At 38.8% G+C, this 21,879-nt stretch overlaps 1 protein-coding gene across 3 annotated transcripts; it reads left to right on the forward strand.

Annotated features, from left to right (window-relative positions):
* The first annotated feature begins 6,294 nt into the window (after positions 1-6,294).
* LOC114651707 (zinc finger and BTB domain-containing protein 22-like) lies at positions 6,295-21,062 on the forward strand. 3 transcript variants are annotated; one of them, XM_028801619.2, is made up of 4 exons: positions 6,295-6,434; positions 15,641-15,934; positions 18,037-19,023; positions 19,136-21,062. In XM_028801619.2, the coding sequence occupies exons 2-4, from the start codon at positions 15,653-15,655 to the stop codon at positions 19,880-19,882; spliced, it is 2,016 nt and encodes a 671-aa protein (XP_028657452.1). In that variant the 5' UTR covers positions 6,295-6,434; positions 15,641-15,652; the 3' UTR covers positions 19,883-21,062. The 3 variants fall into 3 exon arrangements, with proteins under 3 accessions (XP_028657452.1, XP_028657461.1, XP_028657470.1); XM_028801628.2 differs by lacking the exon at positions 6,295-6,434 and adding an exon at positions 6,588-6,723; XM_028801637.2 differs by lacking the exon at positions 6,295-6,434 and adding an exon at positions 17,167-17,285 and having other exon boundaries at positions 15,802-15,934.
* The last annotated feature ends 817 nt before the right edge of the window (positions 21,063-21,879 follow it).

Raw genomic sequence — 21,879 nt, forward strand, 5'->3', positions numbered from 1 at the left:
CAGCGACAGACTGCTGTCACTGTCCTGTTCCACTGACAGACTGAGGAGATCGTTCCTCCCCCCCACTATGCGACTCTTCAATTCCACCCAGGGGGGTAAACGTTAACATTATATAAAGTTACTGTCTGTCTGTATACCTGCATTGTTATCACTCTTTAATTTAATACTGTTCTTTATCAGTATGCTGCTGCTGGAGTATGTGAATTTCCCCTTGGGATTAATAAAGCATCGATCGATCGATCGATCGATCTATCTATCTATCTATCTATCTATCTATCTATCTATCTATCTATCTATCTATCTATCTATCTATCTATCCACACTCTCCACCTGTGGTGTAATACTGAGGGGGTGGTAGTGTCAAAAGTCCACAATCAACTCCTTTGTCTCGCTAACATTCAGGAGAAGACTGTTGTCCTGAAACCAGTATGATGAGATCAGGCCTACCACAGCACTATTAACAGCAAACTTGAAAATGATGTTAGAGTCACGTGCAGCCATTCTGTATGTGTAGAGGAAGTGCAGCAGAGGACTCGGCACAGCCCTGTGGAGCGCCTGTGTTGAGAGTGAGAGATGATGGTCACCTACCTAAACCACTACCTGTCAAGAAGTTAAAAACCCAGCTGCACAATGAAGTGCTCAGCGGCCAGACCCCAACTTTGGTGATGAGCTTAAAGACCCATTATGAAAATTCATGACTGAAAATTCTAATTATTGAACATTAGAAAAATCTAGACAAGCTTAGGCCATTCATTCAGCCCAACAAAGCTTGCCAGTCCTATCTACTTAATTAAAATAACATCAAGTCTAATTTTGAAAGTTTGTAAAGTCCTACTGTTTACCACACTACTTGGTAACTTATTCCATGTGTCTATAATTCTCTATGTAAAGAAAAACCTCCTAATGTTTGTGCAAAATGTATCCTTAACATACCCTTATCCTTAACAGTGCATAGCCAAACCAGCGTACAGATCTATAAAACATGTATTCTATGACTGTATTTTTATTAACATTTCAGAACAATGTGTCCTATTGGCCAAGGCACTGATGTTAAACCACAAAGCTAATGGTTTAGTCCTGGAAATTTGATTCACTGTGTGATCCTGAGTAGCTTACTTAACCTGTCTGTTCCACATCTGTAAAAGTTATACACACAGAAAACAATTGTACTATAGCTCTGTTATTGTAAAGTTCATTGGGATGGTATTCACTGCAGAAAGGTTTGTTATAAATTCAAGAATCTGATCTGTGTCAAGCCTGTTTTCCTTTAGATTTTCCTTTGGGTACTGCAGTTTTCCTCCCACATCCCACAGAGACACTACCAGCCCAGATTTCATAGTCAGTCTCTGCAAGTTGTAATTTATCAGCACTAATCACCGTGTCACCAAGCTGCCCCAGTGTTTGATGATCAACAAAGTAACTGTGGATTTGGTACATTTCTCCCCAAATTGTTTACTTACACTTAATGAATGCTTTGTTCAACATTACAAACTGGTTCTAGCCAGAGCTTGTGTGTATTAAATTATAATATCCATCTGAGAAATACTGGCACTATAAATTGATCTTTTTAGCAAGTACTGCTATGACTGTGGAAGCTGACCCAGAAGCATTTGTCTAGGATGCTGTATGCTTTGTTACAATCTCGATTACCTTCTGAATAATAATATATTCAGACCTGAATGTATATGCAGTTTTTATTTCTGACTGGGTACCATAACACTTGTAAGTTATATTCTGTTTTTAAAATATCTACTGTAAGCATATGTTAGCTGTCTGGTGGATTGGTGTCCTATCCACGGCTGATTTATGACTTTTGCTGACTGTACACAACCCTGTTCTGAATAAAGCAGAAACAGAAAATAGGAGGACGAGTGTCATTTATGATTGTCACTTATAAGCTCAAAACCCATAAAACTATTTGCTTCTTAAAGTTTACTGGACCTGTGTGAAAAGAGCTGTATATAGTTCAAATTGAGCAACTTCTTAGAGACCAGTGGGTTTAAAAAACTTATACTTTATGGAGTTCTATTAAAATGCTAGACATCCTAAAGTGCCTTCATCTAACTGGGGTGGCTCCAATAATACACATTTGTTCACTTTTCTACAGATACAGTACTGACAGTTTTGGATGATGTTATTTTATGTATGACTTGCCTAAGGATGACTAAGTTTACTTTGGCTATGATTCTTTCTAAATAACAAAACAATGGTTTCACTTTAAATTAACCCTTCAAAGTAACTTCTACTGCGGTGGGTTGGCGCCCTGCCCAGAATTGGTTCCTGCCTTGTGCCCTGTGTTGGCTGGGATTGGCTCCAGCAGACTCCCGTGACCCTGTGTTCGGATTCAGTGGGTTGGAAAATGGATGGATGGATGAAGTAACTTCTATATGGTCGCAAGAGATAAGAACTGTTTTGCAAACTTGCTGGGTCTAACGCATGTTTGATGAGGAAAAATTTTAGATTGTCAATTTTTCATTAACGAATGAAGTCAGAAGTTAATATGAGAACGTTTTAAGACCAGTAGCAGGTCTCAAGAAGAGAGTTGCAATTTGGTTAATAAATGATATAAAAACAAATAGTACTACAGATGCAATTAGGCATTCATGTTGTATTCTGTTCATAACTAGCTGTGCTTCTCATTCAAGATGGGTTAAAATCCAAGTAATCAAATTGAACCTCAGCGTGAACATTTGCAATGCACCATGCAATCAATGCACATGTCTCTTGTATATGCCATTTGATATGGGATTTGCAAAAGTAGTGTTAATGTTTGTGATGCACCATCTGTTGGAATGGAAAATGCAATGCATTTTATTACTAAAAATGCTTGTGATGCGCCATCTTTTGGAATAGCTGCGACACAGAAACCAGATGGACACACAGACACATATCCTTTTATTAAGGTGGACTGTGCAACCAATCAAAGACAAGGTGAAATTGAGATGAGTCTGACTACAGCCCCACAACAGGTATAATGATGAAGGTGACATAATGCCCACAATGTCAACATGAAATGCCCTCTAAGTTGGATAACTCTTCAACAACTCTAATGTTAAACATAGGTGTTCTATGGCGTTTTTGTGACTGTCATTGTGGGTGTTACATGATTCTGGGGCACTACATGACTGATCTCATATGTACTGTGGGTTGCAATTACACTCTTTTGTTGAAATCTAAGTAATCAACATAGACCTTGGTGTTAATGTCTGCAGTGCACCATACAGAGCATGTGTCAATATTACATGCCATTTGGTATGGGATTCGTAAAAGCAGTGTTAATGTTTGTGTTAAGCCATCTGTTGGAATGCCAAATGCAATGCAATTTATTACTAAAAATGTTTGTGATGTGCCATCTTTTCGATGACAGAGACATAGCAACCACACACACAGATAAAAAAGTGAAACTGCTAGATACAACAAATGCAACTAAGCACACTTGTTGCATTCTGTTCATAATGATATAAAAAAGTAAATCTACTACAGTATTTGCCATTTGGACATGTTATGTTAACTGACAATCCGAAACTGGCCCATTGTGTGGATGTGTGTGATCGGGCACTGTTTTGAAATGATGTCCTGTTCAGTGTTGCTTCCTGCCTTTCACCTGATACTGCTGGGATAGGCTCTGCCCCCCCATGACTCTGGACTGTATTAAGCCATTTTGAAAATGTTATGTAATTTGCACAATAGGACATAATGCACATCCTTTCCAAACTAAGGGCAAAACTAAGCAGTTCAATAATTAGAGCAATGATTTGTAGACATGTACAGTATCCATGATAAATAAACTGGTTGAAAACACAGCCAGCAGCCACAGGGGTACTTGAAAAACAGAGAAAGAAAACCCGGAGTTATCCTAATGTGATAATTGGATGGATGTGGGAATTTGTAAAAGGAGGCTTTAAATTCAATTAAATTAATTCTAATATAACACCCTTCTCAGCAGTTTACTTCACAGTGGTGTGCAGATAATAAGCACATTACAAATAATAAGCTTATGTCTACAATGTTGCAAACAACTTTAAACAGGAAACTAGGCAGGTTGAGAAAATAAAAATCCATCCGTGCACTCAGTGCCTAAACCTACTTAATTCAATTAATAGTAATTTATCTATACACAATAAATGTAAGATGTAAAAAATATATTAAAATGATAAGAAATAGTACTATAAACTGAAAGGCACATTTGCACAATGAAACAAAAAAATACACCCTCTTCAGACCGAGGCCAAGACTAAGCCATTAAATTAACTGGGAGTGCAATTTACTGCAGCAGTGTGTAACTAACAAAGAAATGAGTTGAAAAAAACGGCAGTACGTCCCAGGGGTACTTGAGGTGCAGGGCTGAAGACCCCAAGGTTAAACTAATGCGCTTCCTGGATAGATATTAGAATATTAAAAAAAAAAAATCTTTGACAGGGCCTTCTAGCTCCTGGGGATGATATTCCCTTGGTGCTTTTGGGGACATAATAGGAATGGCTGTAACAATTACAGATTACAGAACAGCTGGGGCAGCAATATTGTTGGTTTCAGACAAATAAGCAGACAGCTAAAAAATGATTGATGTGCTGTATCACGATGAAGGCTCTTGAGAAGAAGGACCACCTTGTAATGGTTCTTACCTCCAAGTCTCAAAAAGCTTCCAGTATGAGCCCACTAGAAGCAAAGATTTTCACCAAAAAAAAATACTGTCGTGTCTTACACACACTGTTGCACATTAACTTGACCTATTCACTTTATTTCTTCAAATTAATTTTTTAGTTCCGTCTGACCTGAAACAAGATGTTTGTTCTCATTTCAGCACTCTTTTTCTCACTGCTAATCAGTTAGTTATTTCTTATAAGGTAAGATAAGAAGAGCTCCAGCCATTTTTTATGAGAAAGTAACACTCGTTCCAAACATCCATCCATTTTCAAAAATACTTCATACAATTCTAGAATTAGCCAAAGCTGATTTTGGAAGCACTGACATCACTGAAATGGCTACCCATCTGTAGACTTACTCCCACACCCACAGCCACTCACAGCAGCTGGAATTGTTTGTTGAATACAAAAGCTCATAAAATTCCATACACAGAAGAATACATGGCATTCTCAAACCTACTTAATGCAAATGAATGTTGTAGAGGGATGGCGCACCCAGGGCATCAGGTGACAGGCGTACTTGTACTTGTATGGGGCCAGTTTTAAATCACCAATTAACCCAAAACCCATACCTCTGAGGTTGGGAAAAAATAAAAACTGAAGCACCCAAACAAAATTCCACATGCATACAGAACAAATTTGCAAACTCCAAATAGGCAGCAACCATGAAAGGATCTGTAAGTCAGCAGAGCCACCACATGAAGATCTTTAATACACTTGAGTTTTGACAGGGGCATTGTCAAAGTAGCAAATAAATAAAAATCAGTCCATTAAGATAAAATCCATTGCATCTTGTCATTAGTTCTATTTAAATGAAAGGTGGACCCCAAGTACCTGTAGAAATGCACCACCTCTACATCCACTCCCTGATTTCTGACCAGACATAGAGGCTCTTAGATGCGTCAAAAGTCAATAACTAGTTCCTTGGTTTTGCTGATGTTAAGATGCAGACAGTTCTTTCTGCACTATGAAATAAAGTTCTCACCTTGACTTCTATACTCTGTTTCATCCTCCCTATCAATACACTCCATAAGTGAAGAATCATCTGAAAAATTCTGCAAGTGATATGACCTGGTGTTAAATGGAGTTACTAATTAAAGGATATCCTACTTACAATCCAAAAAAGATGTTAAAAAGAACAGCAAAAAGCAGACAGGTGAGCAATCTTTATGCTGGAGATGTCACATAAAATACAGATGTAGATTGATGACATATATATTACCAATTATTGAATCAGTCTATACATTAATGTTTTAAATGTCGATTATTTTGTGAATTAACCAATACCTTTAAAGAAAGAAAGAAAGAAAGAAAGAAAGAAAGAAAGAAAACCTGATGAAGGCTCACATAAAGGTGGATTTATTGGCCGCCGGCGTTGATATCATCTGTCATCAAAGGACTTGAACAAAGACAAAAATAAGTGAGTAGCGCCAGAGTAGCAGCAGAGAAGTGCAGCGAAATGAGCGCCATTGTGGCTCCGATGCGCAGAGCTCAGATATGTCGCATGAGACCCGCAGGAGCCAAAATGGCGAAAAGAGGACTTTCGCGTCAGTCTCAAGTGACTCACACGGGCCGGCTGGCTTGCCTTAAAGGGATTTCTCAACTGTCGGCAAAATATTGTCGCTCGGCCTCAAGGGTCTACCGTGAGCGATGTGGCATATCCCTTTAACGCCGTGACAATGGGTGGACTGGTGCAGACGAAAATGGTGGAGATGGGTATAAATTGTTTAAAATAAAAAATAATCTTTAAGCACAAGACATTTAGAGCGCCCTTGTATTTGTTTCCTAAAAGTAAGTTTTAATTTATTGTCTGTTATTTTGTTGAAAAGAGTCTGTTGATAAATTGCTTGTGTAAATAAAATGACGTCTGCTGTCCAGCATAATCGCCTAACAGTGTTAATGATATTACCAATAAGCAAAGTGAGGGTCGTGTGTTAAGCCCTGCGAAATCCAGGGGCACTATAAGACGGCAGGCTTCAGAAGGGTGCACAGTGGGTTTTGATGCCCGACCTGCTAGGATGTTGCTCATCTTTCCCTTTTGGGGATTCGCGCACATTCCGATGGGTGGCAGACCCGCAAGGTACCCGTAGTAGTAATCAGGTTCATTACTGCTGATATCGCAGGTCGATTCCCGGCTGAAAAGCAAATCCTTGGCGTGGGTCTTTGAGGCCCGTGCTGTGGTCCAGCCTCGGCCTCGAGTTCTGCCGATGCGCTGGGTAGCGAGGGGCATTAGGCGTAACGTTGATGAATTTGCTATAGTGGAACCAGTGAATCTGAAATGAATTCAAGCGAGCCGTTCCATTTACGGCAATATAGTGTACATAGTTTTAATATTTGAAAAAAGGGGAGAAGGGTTTAAACCTGCTTGTGCTTTTGCTGAAGTTCTTGCTTGAAAACTGAAATCGGTCTGGTTTTATTAACTACCAGCTATCGGTCCAAAATGACAGAGCATTCCGTTTTTGGTCATTGTTTTTCCTTATTAATAACAAGCCCGTAGTTTTGGATATTAAAATCGGAATGTGCCGTAGGTTTTAGTTTTAACTCTTCAAAAATTAAAACTGCAATATTGCGCAATCAAAAAGAGAAATCAGCGTCCATCAATCACCTCATACAGTTTGCCATTAGGTTTAGTGTTTACTGCACTGACATGTTATTACCCGAAACTGCGTGACGAGGTATTGCCATGCACTGCAGGGGGCACTGTTTAGTTTCTCAGAATTGCTAGGATGACACGATACTGCCAGGGCTGCAGTACCTCGAGCTGATTATTCTGACTTCGCACACTCCAGTACTTTAGCTGAATGTACAGGTTAGGGTGTTGAAGTGCAAAGTTATGTAAATGGTATGTTAATACCATTCGGTTTATGAACTTGTTTTTTATGTGCTCCTGGATTAGAGAGTTTTATCAGCTTAGGTAATCAAAATAGCTAAAATTAGAATCATCAGAATTTATGTTTTGGGTTGGTATAGAAAAAATAGCTACATTACTTCTGACTCATTTTCAGCATCCGCAAGTGAGAGGTGAAATGTTGTCTGGATGCACAAAATTCAATTCATTAAATTTATAACAGTGAGTTATGTGTTGTATAGAAAAAATACAGTACTGGCTGGGGTTCTTTTATATCTGTGGCAATACACCTTTATAAAGCCTCACTGTGACTGCTATCTATCATTTTTTTTTCTTCTTTTTTTGTAATTTCTATATATGATTGAAGGGGCTTGTTGTTGTTTGTTATGATGTTTCTTAAAATTCTGTAAAAAGTTCAATTTCCCCTTGGGACAAATAAAGATCTATCTATCTAAATAAAATGTAAATTATTTTTTGTATTGTGCATTACAAAAACATAACATAAACCTTTATGAAACCTGGGGTCAGACATGACATGATAAAAGTTCACTTGCATGTGCTTTCTTTATTTATGCTCTCTGTTTTGGATAACATTTATGTACCTACTGCAATAACAGCTGTTTCTTGATTCATGCTGAAGCTTCAGTAGTTCTAATACTGCAGAATAACTGTGTTTTTGTGCACTTTAGTATTTTTGTATTCTTTTTTTGCCTTTTGGCATTTATTAAATTCCCTCCCCTAAAAGCTACAAAAACCTGTTGATCCAGATGACATATCTGTGGAAGCATGTAGGTGTTTAGAAGAGATTGCAGTGGAGTTTTTTAACCAGAATGTTTAATGGAATCTTGGAAAGTGAGAGGATGCCTGAGGAGTGGAGATGAAGTGTACTGGTGCAGATATTTAAGAATAAGGGGAATGTGTAGGACTGTAATAACTACAGGGGGATAAAATTGATGAGCCACAGCATGAAGTTATGGGAAAGAGTAGTGGAAGCTAGGTTAAGAAGTGAGGTGATGATTAGTGAGCAGCAGTACCAAGAAAGAGCACCACAGATGTGATGTTTGCTCTGAGGATGTTGATGGAGAAGTTTAGAGAAGGCCAGAAGGAGTTGCATTGCGTCTTTGTGGACCTGGAGAAAGCATATGACAGGGTGCCTAGAGGCCTAGAGAGGAGCTGTGGTATTGTATGAAGAAGTTGGGAGTGGCAGAGAAGTATGTAAGAGTTGTACAGGATATTTACGAGGGAAGTGTGACAGTGGTGAGGTCTGCAGTAGGAGTGACGGCTGCATGCAAGTTGGAGGTGGGATTACATCAGGGATCGGCTCTGAGCCCTTTCTTATTTGCAATGGTGATGGACAGGTTGACAGACAAGATTAGACAGGAGTCCCTGTGGACTATGATGTTTGCTGATGACATTGTGATTTGTAGCGATAGTAGGGAGCAGGTTGAGGAGACCTTGGAGAGGTGGAGATATGCTCTAAAGAGGAGAGGAATGAAGGTCAGTAGGAACAAGACAGAATACATGTGTGTAAATGAGAGGGAGATCAGTGGAATGGTGAGGATGCAGGGAGTAGAGTTGGCGAAGGTGGATGAGTTTAAATACTTGGGATCAACAGTACAGAGTAATGGGGATTGTGGAAGAGAGGTGAAAAAGAGAGTGCAGGCAGGGTGGAATGGGTGGAGAAGAGTGTCAGGAGTAATCTGTGACAGACGGATATCAGCAAGAGTGAAAGGGAAGATCTACAGGACGGTAGTGAGACCAGCCATGTTATATGGGTTGGAGACGGTGGCACTGACCAGAAAGCAGGAGACAGAGCTGGAGGTGGCAGAGTTAAAGATGCTAAGATTTGCACGGGGTGTGACGAGGATTGACAGGGTTAGAAATGAGTACATTAGAGGGTCAGCTCAAGTTGGATGGTTCATGGACAAAGTAAGAGAGGCGAGATTGCGTTGGTTTGGACATGTGCAGAGGAGAGATGCTGGGTATATTGGGAGAAGAATGCTAAGGATAGAGCTGCCAGGGAAGAGGAAAAGAGGAAGGTCTAAGCGAAGGTTTATGGATGTGGTGAGAGAGGACATGCAGGTGATGGGTGTAACAGAACAAGATGCAGAGGACAGAAAGATATGGAAGAAGATGATCCGCTGTGGCAACCGTAACGGGAGCTGCCAAAAGAAGAAGAAGAAGAAGGCATTTATTAAATTCCCTCCCCTATAAGCTACAAATTAATGTGAAAAAAATGGTGGTATTTTGATGTGGATATACAGTTAGGTCCATAAATTTTTGGACAGAGACAACTTTTTTCTAATTTTGGTTCTGTACATTACCACAATGAATTTTAAATGAAACAACTCAGATGCAGTTGAAGTGCAGACTTTCAGCTTTAATTCAGTGGGGTGAACAAAACAATTGCATAAAAATGTGAGGCAACTAAAGCATTTTTTTAACACAATCCCTTCATTTCAGGGGCTCAAAAGTAATTGGACAAATTAAATAACTGGAAATAAAATGTTCATTTCTAATACTTGGTTGAAAACCCTTTGCTGGCAATGACAGCCTGAAGTCTTGAACTCCTGGACATCACCAGATGCTGGGTTTCCTCCTTTTTAATGCTCTACCAGGCCTTTACTGCAGCAGCTTTCAGTTGCTGTTTGTTTGTGGGCCTTTCTGTCCGAAGTTTAGTCTTCAACAAGTGAAATGCATGCTCAATTGGGTTAAGATCAGGTGACTGACTTGGCCATTCAAGAATTTTCCACTTCTTTGCTTTAATAAATTCCTGGGTTGCTTTGGCTGTATGTTTTGGGTCATTGTCCATCTGTATCATGAAATGCCGCCCAATCAATTTGACTGCATTTAGCTGGAGTTGAGCAGGCAGTATGTCTCTGAACACCTCAGAATTCATTCGGCTGCTTCTGTCCTGTGTCACATCATCAATAAACACAAGTGTCCCAGTGCCACTGGCAGCCATGCACGCCCAAGCCATCACACTGCCTCCACCGTGTTTAACAGATGATGTGGTATGCTTTGGATAATGAGCTGTTCCACGCCTTCTCCATACTTTTTTCTTGCCATCATTCTGGTAGAGGTTGATCTTGGTTTCATCTGTCCAAAGAATGTTTTTCCAGAACTGTGCTGGCTTTTTTAGATGTTCTTTAGCAAAGTCCAATCTAGCCTTTCTATTTTTGAGGCTTATGAGTGGCTTGCACCTTGCAGTGCACCCTCTGTATTTACTTTCATGCAGTCTTCTCTTTATGGTAGACTTGGATATCGATATGCCTACCCCCTGGAGAGTGTTGTTCACTTGGTTGGCTGTTGTGAAGGGGTTTCTCTTCACCATGGAAATGATTCTGCGATCATCCACCACTGTTGTCTTCTGTGGACGTCCAGGTCTTTTTGCGTTGCTGAGTTCACCAGTGCTTGCTTTCTTTCTCAGGATGTACCAAACTGTAGATTTTGCCACTCGTAATATTGTATCAATTTTTTGGATGGGTTTTTTCTGTTTTCGCAGCTTAAGGATGGCTTCTTTCACCTGCACGGAGAGCTCCTTTGACCGCATGTTGTCTGTTCACAGCAAAATCTTCCACATGCAAGCACCACACCTCAAATCAACTCCAGGCCTTTTATCTGCTTAATTGATAATGACATAACGACGGACTTGCCCACACCTGCCCATGAAATAGCCTTTGAGTCAATTGTCCAATTACTTTTGAGCCCCTGAAATGAAGGGATTGTGTTAAAAAAATGCTTTAGTTGCCTCACATTTTTATGCAATCGTTTTGTTCACCCCACTGAATTAAAGCTGAAAGTCTGCACTTCAACTGCATCTGAGTTGTTTCATTTAAAATTCATTGTGGTAATGTACAGAACCAAAATTAGAAAAAAGTTGTCTCTGTCCAAATATTTATGGACCTAACTGTATGTATGAGGATTTTTTGGTGCATATCGCTCTTCATACATTGCTTAGATTTTTTTTTTTCTTTTAATTTCCATTTAACCAGTTAAGGAAAAAATATGGTAAAATGAGGTGTATTCCATTGGAAATGGGTAACTTACTTTTTATCTGTTCTTGAGCTTTGCCATTTAAGTAAATTAAAAATGTCCAACCGTCAAGTAGTAAATAGTAGTTTAATCTGGTTATTTATCACCATGCTTACAAATGATTTTTCTGAATATTTTATTTTATTAAAATATGAACTTCTTTTAAAGATGGTGCATATTTGTTGTGGGTGCTATGCCTGTACAATAACATTTGCTGTAGATTTCTTCTCAATAATACAGATTTCAGTGTTAGACTTGATGTGTGTTTATCTTTACTTCTGATTGTGTTTAAAAGGAATTTAAAAGAACACTTTTTCAATATATATAGTGTCCTCAGGGTATAGTATTCTTCTGGGATGGGCTTCAGCCACCCTAAAAGCCTGCCCTAGATAATCTGGTTAGGAAAATGGATGGCTGGTTGCATATTATGATTATCCCTAAAAACATGCATTTCACATTGTCTTTACTTGTAATACAGTAAACCTCTGCAAGATAAAAAAGATGTTTGGTTTGTATATGATCTTGTCTTGTGATCAGGTTTACTTTTACATTTGGTATCATTTCAGGAATGAGAACCACTATATGTAATCTTGATGGGACTGCACTGAAAGATCCATCCACTTGCAAACCCACGTAATCCTGAATGTTCTGTTTTAATGTTAAAATAGCATCCCAGGGGGCCTGAGCCTGTTCCAGCACCACTGAGTGTGAGACAGAAAACAAGCCTGGATGGTAAGCCAGTCCTTCACTGGACACAGTCGCACCTGTACCCACACTCACTCATTTACTCAGTCAGTCAGTCACATCGGGCCAGGTTACCCTACATATATGACTTAATGATACAGAAGCAGACAGAGCACATGAAGAAAAGCCCACCTGGAAAGTGACCAGGCTAGGTGGGGTTCAAAAAGAGTCACTTGGATGTGTGAAAGAGAGGCACAAAGGATTTTAATCAGATCTCATTAATGTAAGAAAATTAAATACAGTAATAATCTGCCACTGATTGATTGATATGTTTTAATGAAAATATGTTGAAAGCATTACCGTCTGTGAGTATTGCTAAATTGCATTACGTTGTTGTCTGCCTTGCACTCAATGCAACTGGGAGAAGCTGTGGCTGCACTTGATTCTGTGTTGGAATAAGTAAACAAAAAACAAGGTAGAAAATAGACGCATGATGTAACGTTTGAGTGCATTGGGGAACTTACAGTAGTTTTGAAAGTTGGAGTATTTAAACTTTTTTTTTATTATATCAATAAGGACAGAGATATCACATTTTCATTTACTGACTGCTCTGTGGTATCTAAGCCAGACGTTTCTACATGTATTGGGAGTGGAGTGTGAGTTATTTTTTATTTATATTTGTTTTTTTGGATGGAGTCTCCTGTAAAATTTTAATTTCCCCTTGGGACTGATAAAGCAACGTAATCTAATGTACCTGTAAATATGTTTGTAACCGTGATATATATTAAAAAATAAAAATAATACAATGTAAAAATGTGCATTAGTAGAGCACACAATATACATGTTTCTTAACAGCACTTTAGATCATGTTGTTAAAATTTTGAGGTGAGGCAGTAAAACCCATTGATCATGGTGCTGGAGAGTGTTGACGTGTTGCATGTTGATTAGTACAGGCAAGTAAGAATTTCACTGTACTTTGTACATGAATCTTTAAACAGAGCCCAGATAAGCTAGTGATTCTTGAAGGAGATTTTGCAGACACCAGCTTGTAGCTTAGGTGATATAAAAATCACATCTCATGATGTAGTATTGCTAGTTGTTGAGTGTAGAGGGTGTCTTACTAACTGAAGTTCCTATTTCTTAAACATAAAAATAAGAAGAGCCTGATGGACAGTTAAAATGTATGTTTAAGCCTTAAGCTAAAATTGTTGGCTGCAAGGGTATTGACCATAATGGACAGCAGGATATTGTGACAGTTAGTCGGTAAATGATAAGTGTCAGGGAATTATTGAATCATTAGAATATGGCTGTAATACAACTGTTGTTTTCAGTGAAATATGAATACTGTGAGTATGTTTATTCACTGTATGCATAATGGCAGACGGGCACATTTCATGGACTCTTTCTCTTCCATTAGTTTAGGGATAAGTTAATTGACTTTGCATTCTTTACTTGTATGTTTGTTATTTTTATAATTAGAAGCTCATTTAAACTTAACCTGGTACAATTTACTTCTACAAGCCACTTATGTAAAGGTGTGCACCCACTGGATATAGGAAATGTGTTTTGCCATCTGGAGTTATATATGTAACAGAGGTAAATATTAAAAATATACAAGATTAAATAACCTCTGTCAAGGTAAATTTGAAAGTGCAATTTACTGAATAATTTGCTCAGAATGTTTCTCTGTTTTAAGGTTTCTTTTACTGTTAGTGTTCCACTTTAATCTGCCTTTTATAAAAAGGGTCCATATTTAATGGAATACAAATGATATTTTTTTAGTGCCAACAACATTTCTTCTGAGTATTGTTGAGTGTTTATATTCTGAAAGTTATGTGTAAATAATTGTGAAAAATCTGTCTATATATCTGTATTTAAAGTACTTTGGAATAAGCAACAATTTTAAAAGGCACTATACAAAAAGTTGGCATGTGTTATGCAGAACATTCTTTCAATGGTTAGAACTCCTGACTCACAGATGCAGAGTCTGAGATGCAAATCCTGTGCCGAGTTGCTGTTTGTGTGGAGTCTGCATAATCTCCTTGTGTCTGTGTCTGTTCCCTTAGGGTACTTCACTTTTCTTTCTGCATCCCATAACACATGGTGACTCTAAATCAAATCAAATCAAATCTAAAAGTGGCACTATGTCAGAGTGAGCATGACTGGGCTCTACAGTGGTCTTGTGTTCCATCCTGAAATTGATTCCTGCCCGTTACCAGTTCTGTTGAGACAATTTCAAGTTGCAATTACACTGAATTTGACTAAGCAGGTGAAGGAGGAAGGAGCAAAGCTTTTCTTGAAGTGACATAAGTAACTTAACGACTTTTCCAAAGACTTATCCATGCTAAAACAGAGCACATCATAAAGAAAATGTAAATTCTTTGTATTTGCTTTTGTATTTAGGTAAAAACTGCCTGAATATTTTGATAATGAATGTAAGTGAAATGTGTCAAAGATTCTGAAGCATTGTGAGTCCAGAGTTTTGGGCATGCTGCAGTGTCACTTGTCTATAAGTGTTTTACTGATAAGAATTGCTGTGACAACGCATCTACACAGTTTATGGTTTAGAAGACTGCTTTGCTACAACATGACACCACACACTCAAAGCTACACAAACACACTTCATTATTCCAGTTCTGATGTCAGAAACATGTTATTCTTTATCATTCCTTTTGGAGACAGGAATATAGATTTTATGAGCCTCTGGAAAGGGAGACAGGAATTACAATTACAAGACACAGATAAAATACAATTATAAGACACAGATAAAAGACGGTCTTAAGGGGGCAGGAATATGTCCAAGTATAACTACATAAAATCAGAAAAATTAGCTAACTAGATGAAAGAAGTCGAACCAAGAACTAGAGAATGATTCAGGCTGTATTGTGTGGATTGCCACACTCTGCTTGCTTTCTTTTGTGGTACTATTTAAATAGTAAAGATTAAATGTTATCAAGTCTGCTTTCCTGTTTGCATGTTTTGCTCTGTTCTGTTGCTGGGGATTAAGACCATTACTTAGGTCCATGGGCGAGGAAAACATTCTATTAGAATTGTTACGGTAGCATGATATAGAATAAAGTGTGGGCTGTATACAATTAATGTGGTAACCCACTATAGAATAAGGAGTGGGCTGTGTACAGTTGACACACCAGCATGATCTAGAACACAATGCGGGCTGTATATCCCCAAGTTCTGTTAAATCTCTAAGCAAGTGCATTGCAACTCTGAAATGTCTATCTCTGAAGTTCAGTAGGTGTAAGAATAGGCAAACAAGAGTAACAACAGGTATGGCATGTACTTTTTGTTATGTACTGTATGTGTGTACTGCTGGTGCCAATTGATGCCATTTGCTTTTTTTATACTTTACTGTTTTTGCAGTAACTTTTTCTTTATCTGAGCTATCCTGACTTTAATTTTTTTATGTATGTAGGTGCTTCCCACCATGCTGATGATGGAGCAATCATCCTCCAGCTGTAGTAGCACCAGTCATTGTCAAACCACTCAACATAATAAAGGTGCCAAGGACCGAGGGCAGGCAAGCAGCAGCAGCAGTGGTGCATTGGTACATGTGGAATTCCCTGAGGTGCCAGTGGCTTTGCTGGATAGTCTAAATCAGCAGAGACTAGAGGGTAAACTCTGTGACCTTTCTATCCATGTGCAGGGCCAAGTGTTCAGAGCTCATAAATGTGTCCTGGCAGCATCCTCGCCATACTTCCATGACCAGGTAAGTGTATTGCACAAAATCAGCTTCATCTTAGAAATGTGATATACTGCACCACTATCAGCACCAGTGTACATGATACAAAAAGTATACAAATTGTAAGATTGTTTTTGGAAAAACAAACAGAGCAAAAACAACACAGTCTACTTACATGAATTTAATTTCAAAGCTAGTAGTCAAAATGATACTGTATATTTTAATTGCTGTGCTCCACAGATCATTCTGTCCCTAGTAATTTCAATGATCGGCTACATAAGAATCCAATGGATTGAACCTTTTTAGAAGGAATCTTTTTTTTCTTGGGGGTAGTTTACAACAAACTGAAAATAACTTGAAATTCTTCTTTTTGGGCAGACAGTATTACTGATATTTCTTATAATAATACTGCACAATGATTGTGATTGCTTTAAATTGTTTGAAGAAAAGTGTGGAATAATGTATAGCCAATAAATCAATCATCCATCTATCCAATCAGTCACTGATTAATTTTATAGACCTTTAGGAACCCGGTGTACATTCAGGTAGAACTGGGTAGGAACCAGATGTCACTGGTAAGTCAGTCCATAGCAGTACACACTCATATTTTTCCCATTCAGGGCACACTCACATCCACATTCCCATTACCATTCATTTTGCCAGAATAAGAATTTACTTAATTTGTACCTCTTTGTGGTATGGAAGGAAACCAGAAGAATTAAAAAATATATGAGCACTGGGCATACGTTTTTGTGCATTAAAACACATTGTTTCACTATAATGCTCAACAGAAATGAGCTATTCTCAATTTTACATGTTAGCCCCATTACCAGGTTGTATCATCAGAACATTCTTTACAAAGTCAAAATATTATGGTTACATCCTGACAAATTGAAAATGGTGGAATAGGCAATAAAACTTGGAAAACTTGAAGATAAAAGACTGACGGGTTGACAGAGGTCAAAATTATGGAGGATGCCTAAATGCAACTGTGAAAATGTGTAAAACCATTGTAATTGATAGAAAAGCTTGGAGAGCTTTCTCCATGCATTTGCCTAGAGTCAAATGAATGATAAAAAATATGATTTAAGAATTTTCATAAACATGACACAACTGGTGTGCAAAATGAAATCCGGTCCTAATTTTTTTTTTAATTAAATATGCTGCACTTACCTGCATTTTCATTTGTTTATATTTTCATTATTCAAAACATAAATTAACTAACAAAACTAGTATAAACTGACACTTCTGTCTTATAGGTCTTTTGAAACAAAGCAGGTGCAGCAACAACACCAAACAAAACCAGACCTCCAATCTGATTATTGAATATGGGTTGGAGACGGTGGCACTGACCAGAAAGCAGGAGACAGAGCTGGAGGTAGCACAGTTAAAGATGCTAAGATTTGCACTGGGTGTGACGAGGATGGACAGGATTAGAAATGAGTACATTAGTGAGTCAGCTCAAGTTGCACGGTTGGGAGACAAAGTCAGAGAGGCGAGATTGCATTGGTTTGGACATGTGCAGAGGAGAGATGCTGGGTATATTGGGAGAAGGATGCTAAAGATAGAGCTGCCAGGGAAGAGGAAAAGAGGAAAGCCTAAGAGAAGGTTTATGGATGTGGTGAGAGAGGACATGAAGGTGATGGGTGTAACAGAGTAAGATGTAGAGGACAGAAAGATATGGAAGAGGATGATCTGCTGTGGCCACCCCTAATGGGAGCAGCCAGAAGAAGAAGAAGTTTATTCATGATATCCATTCCATCTGTGGTCTCCAGCTATGTAACAGTTCTATTTTTAAAATTCTAATATTTCTCAGAGCATCAGTTCAGCACTAATTTACTCTATGATTTGTTAGTCAGAGTTTACTTGATTTAGTGCCTTTCATCTTTTACACATTGCTTTACAAAGCAAACAATCCTACTCTGTAAAATCAAATAGTAAGTTATTTTGGGGTCATCTGGGATTTTCAATTGTCTTATAGTCACATGTTTAATAAAGTAAAGCACTTTTTGCAAACTATCTTCAAGATGAAATCATTACTGAAATGTGTCCAGGACATGCATGTTTAATATTTAGGCATGAATAAATGGTTAACTCAAAAACTGATTTGTGCCTCATATTATTCTTAGGTTCTTCTGAAGAATGTGAGCTCTGTGGTCCTGCCGTCAGTGATGGATCCATTTGCCTTTGAAAGTGTATTGAGTTCTGCTTACACAGGAAAGCTGACTATGGTGACGGACGAAATTGTGAACTACTTGACTGTAGGCAGCGTGCTGCAGATGTGGCACGTTGTTGACAAGTGCTCAGAATTGCTACGGGAAAGCCGGACAGTGGGGAGTGGTGCAAACAGCCAGAGTTCACACAGCAGTAGCACAGGCAGTGTAGACTCCTCTGGTAATAGCCATACCAGCAACCGGCTTGGCCATTGCTCTAGCAGAGCCAGTGAAAATCAGTCTCCGAGCAGCACCAATTACTTTAGCCCCAGGGAGGCAGGCTCCAGTGGTTCTACCAATGCAGGGAATGGTGTCACCACTGGTGGCTGTATGTCTGATGGAACAACAGCAAGTGGGGGAACTGCAACTGTATCCTTGGATCGTGATTCAGGACGCTATGTACGTCCAGGAGAAGAAAATTTCCTCGATGAAGAAGAGATAATCTATCAGCCTGTCAGCTCTAGAAAGAAATCGGGGCGTATAATGCGGCGCCGAAAGATGGAAGTGGAGGGACAAAGAGAACGGGAGGAAACGGACTTGAGTCTGGGGGATGAAAATGATATGGAGGACACAGTTAGTGATAGTGGCAGCTGTTCATTCAACGCTGGCACAGGACTAAAACGACCTGCATACATTCAGCCAAGTATCATGCCTCGGAAGCAATGGGTCTTGGTAAAGAAAGAACGACCCCCCTTAGAGGACCTGCTTTTAACTTGCGAGGATGATGAAGACCCTGTGGAGATTCGGAATGGTTCTGGACCAGGGCCGGCATTCAATTTTGAAGCTGAAAGGGAACGTACTTTAAGTATTTCAAATGTAAGGACCCTATCTGGGATTGATATTCAGGATCCACCCAAACCAACATCAGGAATGCAACATAGAAGTACCATGATGGATGAACAGGTAAGCAAAGTAACCAGAATAGCATCAAATTATACAGGACCTTTAATAAAATTAAGTCTGATTGTTTTTGATTTATTATTTGATCGCTGTCTGCATGTCTCGTTTTTTCCAGGTAAACTTCTGTGAGTCTTCAGAGGATTATATTCAATTTGAGAGTGGCACAGGTATGACTGGAGGTACAGCTTCAGGAAGCAACAGCATGGAGGATTTGAGTCATCATTTAGGAGGAGTTGGTGAAACCAATAGTGAAACTGGTTCTGGCAGGAGCACAGGCCCTGGTATCCAACTAAATTCACAGCGATCCTTGCTGCCGATTGACATGCAGGGTAATCAGATTGTTGTGTACCATCATGCACAGCTTGCTGTTAGCTCTGCAGTAGCAGGACTTCAGCTTGTAGGTGCATCTTCCTCAGCCACGTCATCTTCTTCTGGGGGCAACAATGGAGTGCAAAGTGTAAACTCTGAGCATGGTGCCGTTCAAGTCTCCCCACATGCTTCAGACAGTGGTAAGATTTTCATGTGCCACTGCGGCAAGACTTTCACTCACAGAAGCATGCGAGACAGGCATGTAAACATGCATCTGAATTTGCGTCCATTTGACTGTCCTGTCTGCAGCAAAAAGTTCAAGATGAAGCACCACCTAACTGAACACATGAAGACTCACACTGGTCTTAAGCCATACAACTGTGATCTTTGTGGGAAAAAGTTCATGTGGCGGGACAGTTTCATGAGGCACAAGGCACACTGTGAACGCCGCAACAGCCTAGGTGTGGGTGTGACCCTGGGGACGGCAGCTGGGCCTGGTGGTACTGTGCTGGTAGTGTCGCCCCATAGTAGCAGTGGCAGTAACGTGACATAATGGCAATGAGGACGGCAGGATGCTGAAGGACATGGAAATTGAAAGAAAGAGGCCAAACTAAAAAGCAGTACTCTTTATAGCATCGTTGTAGAATAAAAAGAACATGGTTGGTGAAGATGACAAGTGTTTACAATTAAAAAATGGAAAAAGTGCTGAACAGAGAACAGTGGAAATTAGGAACGTATGAGTGGTCATGTAAAAATTGACAAGACCAGTTGACTTTTGCACATCCTTGCCTTTGTAAATAATGTGTACATTTCCTGTAAATATATTGTAAATATCTAACTCCTAAAAGTAGTCTGATCAGTATCCGGTAGAAAAATAATACAGAGACCTCACATATCATTCAGTGATATTTTAATTGTTGGGTTGAATCGAGTTTGGGTTTTGGCTGCTGAGATCACCAAAATCCTTAAAAAACAAAAAAGTTGCCTACATTTAGTAGGGCTGGGTGATATGACTAATACAATCATCCATCCATTTTTAACACTCTTGTCCAACTCAAAGTTCTGCGAAGCTGGAGCCTAATCGGGCAGCAATGACTACCAGGTATGAAGCCATCCCTTATGGAATGGCAGTCCATTACATTAATGATAATTAACCCGAAACTATTTTGCACAATATGGATTTGAATGCTTTAGCGAGTATTTCAGTAAACATCTGCATGATAGGCATTCTTCATTTTTGGCTTCAGAGCCTAATGTGAATCTACCAACAGAATATCAGTGGATATGAAATGTAGATGCCCTGTGTCTATCATCTGTGATCTGAAGGATTAGCAATCAAATTCAAGGACACTATTCATTTCAAAGCTCTGTTTTAAACTAAGTAGTATGCACAATCACTTGTAACTGAAGATATCAAAAATTAAGCTGCTTAAAGTTTAGCACTTTTTGCAAAGACACAAAACCTTTATTCCTCAAAAGTGGTTCCAGAGAAATTGTCTTTCTGCAGTAAACAGACATTTGCATTGAACATTTATCAGCTAATGACATCAACGGTGGACACTAAATACTGTAAATATCTGCTTTGGAAGCTGCATACTTAGGACTAAAGTGCAATAGAGCGTCTAATTCTTAACAGGAATGCATGATGCAGCCCGCCAGGCTGTCTGTAATAGTTTAATGCGAGCTGTGTTCAAATTAATAAACTTAGTGTTACTGTATACTTGACCATCTAATCAATGGATTTCATTTGTTTTCATTGGCACTATATTTTACATTTCCTTAAATAGCCAAACATGTTATTTCCTTCTTTAATTTGTCATTTATTGAACTTAGTGCTTCCTGAGTACCCAAACCAAAGAGAACTTTGAAAAAACAGTTTTCACAATGAGATAAACTTAAGGGCTCCAAACGTTAATCTTTTCTTGTAAGGAATTAGCAGAAATGAGCATGGGGAGGTTTTGAAGGATGCATAACATAAATGTGACCCATGTCTTTCAAAATTAAAAGGGCAACATTTTGAAAAATTTGCCAGCAATTGATAATGGTTGTGTTTGAGAAATGAAATTCATGGAGGAACGGGGGTACTCTGATCCCATTATTGTGCACACAGAGTAAATAGAATACCAAGAAAATAATTTCTTTTTTGTAATGTGGAATATCTGTAACCACACACTATCATTTATGTAGTTATCAGTTAAGAAATACATGAATATCTCTAAAATAACCTTTTGGAATAAAGAGGAAAAATACACCTGTCAGAGGAAGTCTACTGGTGATTCTTATAGTTAAAGAATGTGGCAAAAAAGGTGTTTATTATTTCTGAGATAATCAAATAATCCAAACACATTAGAAGAAAATTCTTGGTGCTCGAGCTGCATTAATTTGTAGGAGAGTGACAGCCTAAGTTCATAATTAGCAGCAACTTCAAAAAATGTTGCTGATATCTTAATGTGTGCATTTTTCATTTACACAGGTCATTAAGTTTGGGTTGCAAAAAAAAAATCAAGAACCAAGATTAGACAAGAATTGCCAATTTGTAATCATCAGTCA

Source organism: Erpetoichthys calabaricus, chromosome 1 (assembly GCF_900747795.2).
Source record: "Erpetoichthys calabaricus chromosome 1, fErpCal1.3, whole genome shotgun sequence".
Classification (NCBI taxonomy): domain Eukaryota; kingdom Metazoa; phylum Chordata; class Cladistia; order Polypteriformes; family Polypteridae; genus Erpetoichthys; species Erpetoichthys calabaricus.

Coding starts and splice junctions, on each gene's coding strand:
- LOC114651707 (XM_028801619.2), top strand. CDS start 15,653: ATGCTGATGATGGAGCAATCATCCTCCAGCTGTAGTAGCACCAGTCAT. Junction 15,935..18,036: donor CGCCATACTTCCATGACCAG/GTAAGTGTATTG, acceptor TATTATTCTTAG/GTTCTTCTGAAGAATGTGAG. Junction 19,024..19,135: donor GTACCATGATGGATGAACAG/GTAAGCAAAGTA, acceptor CGTTTTTTCCAG/GTAAACTTCTGTGAGTCTTC.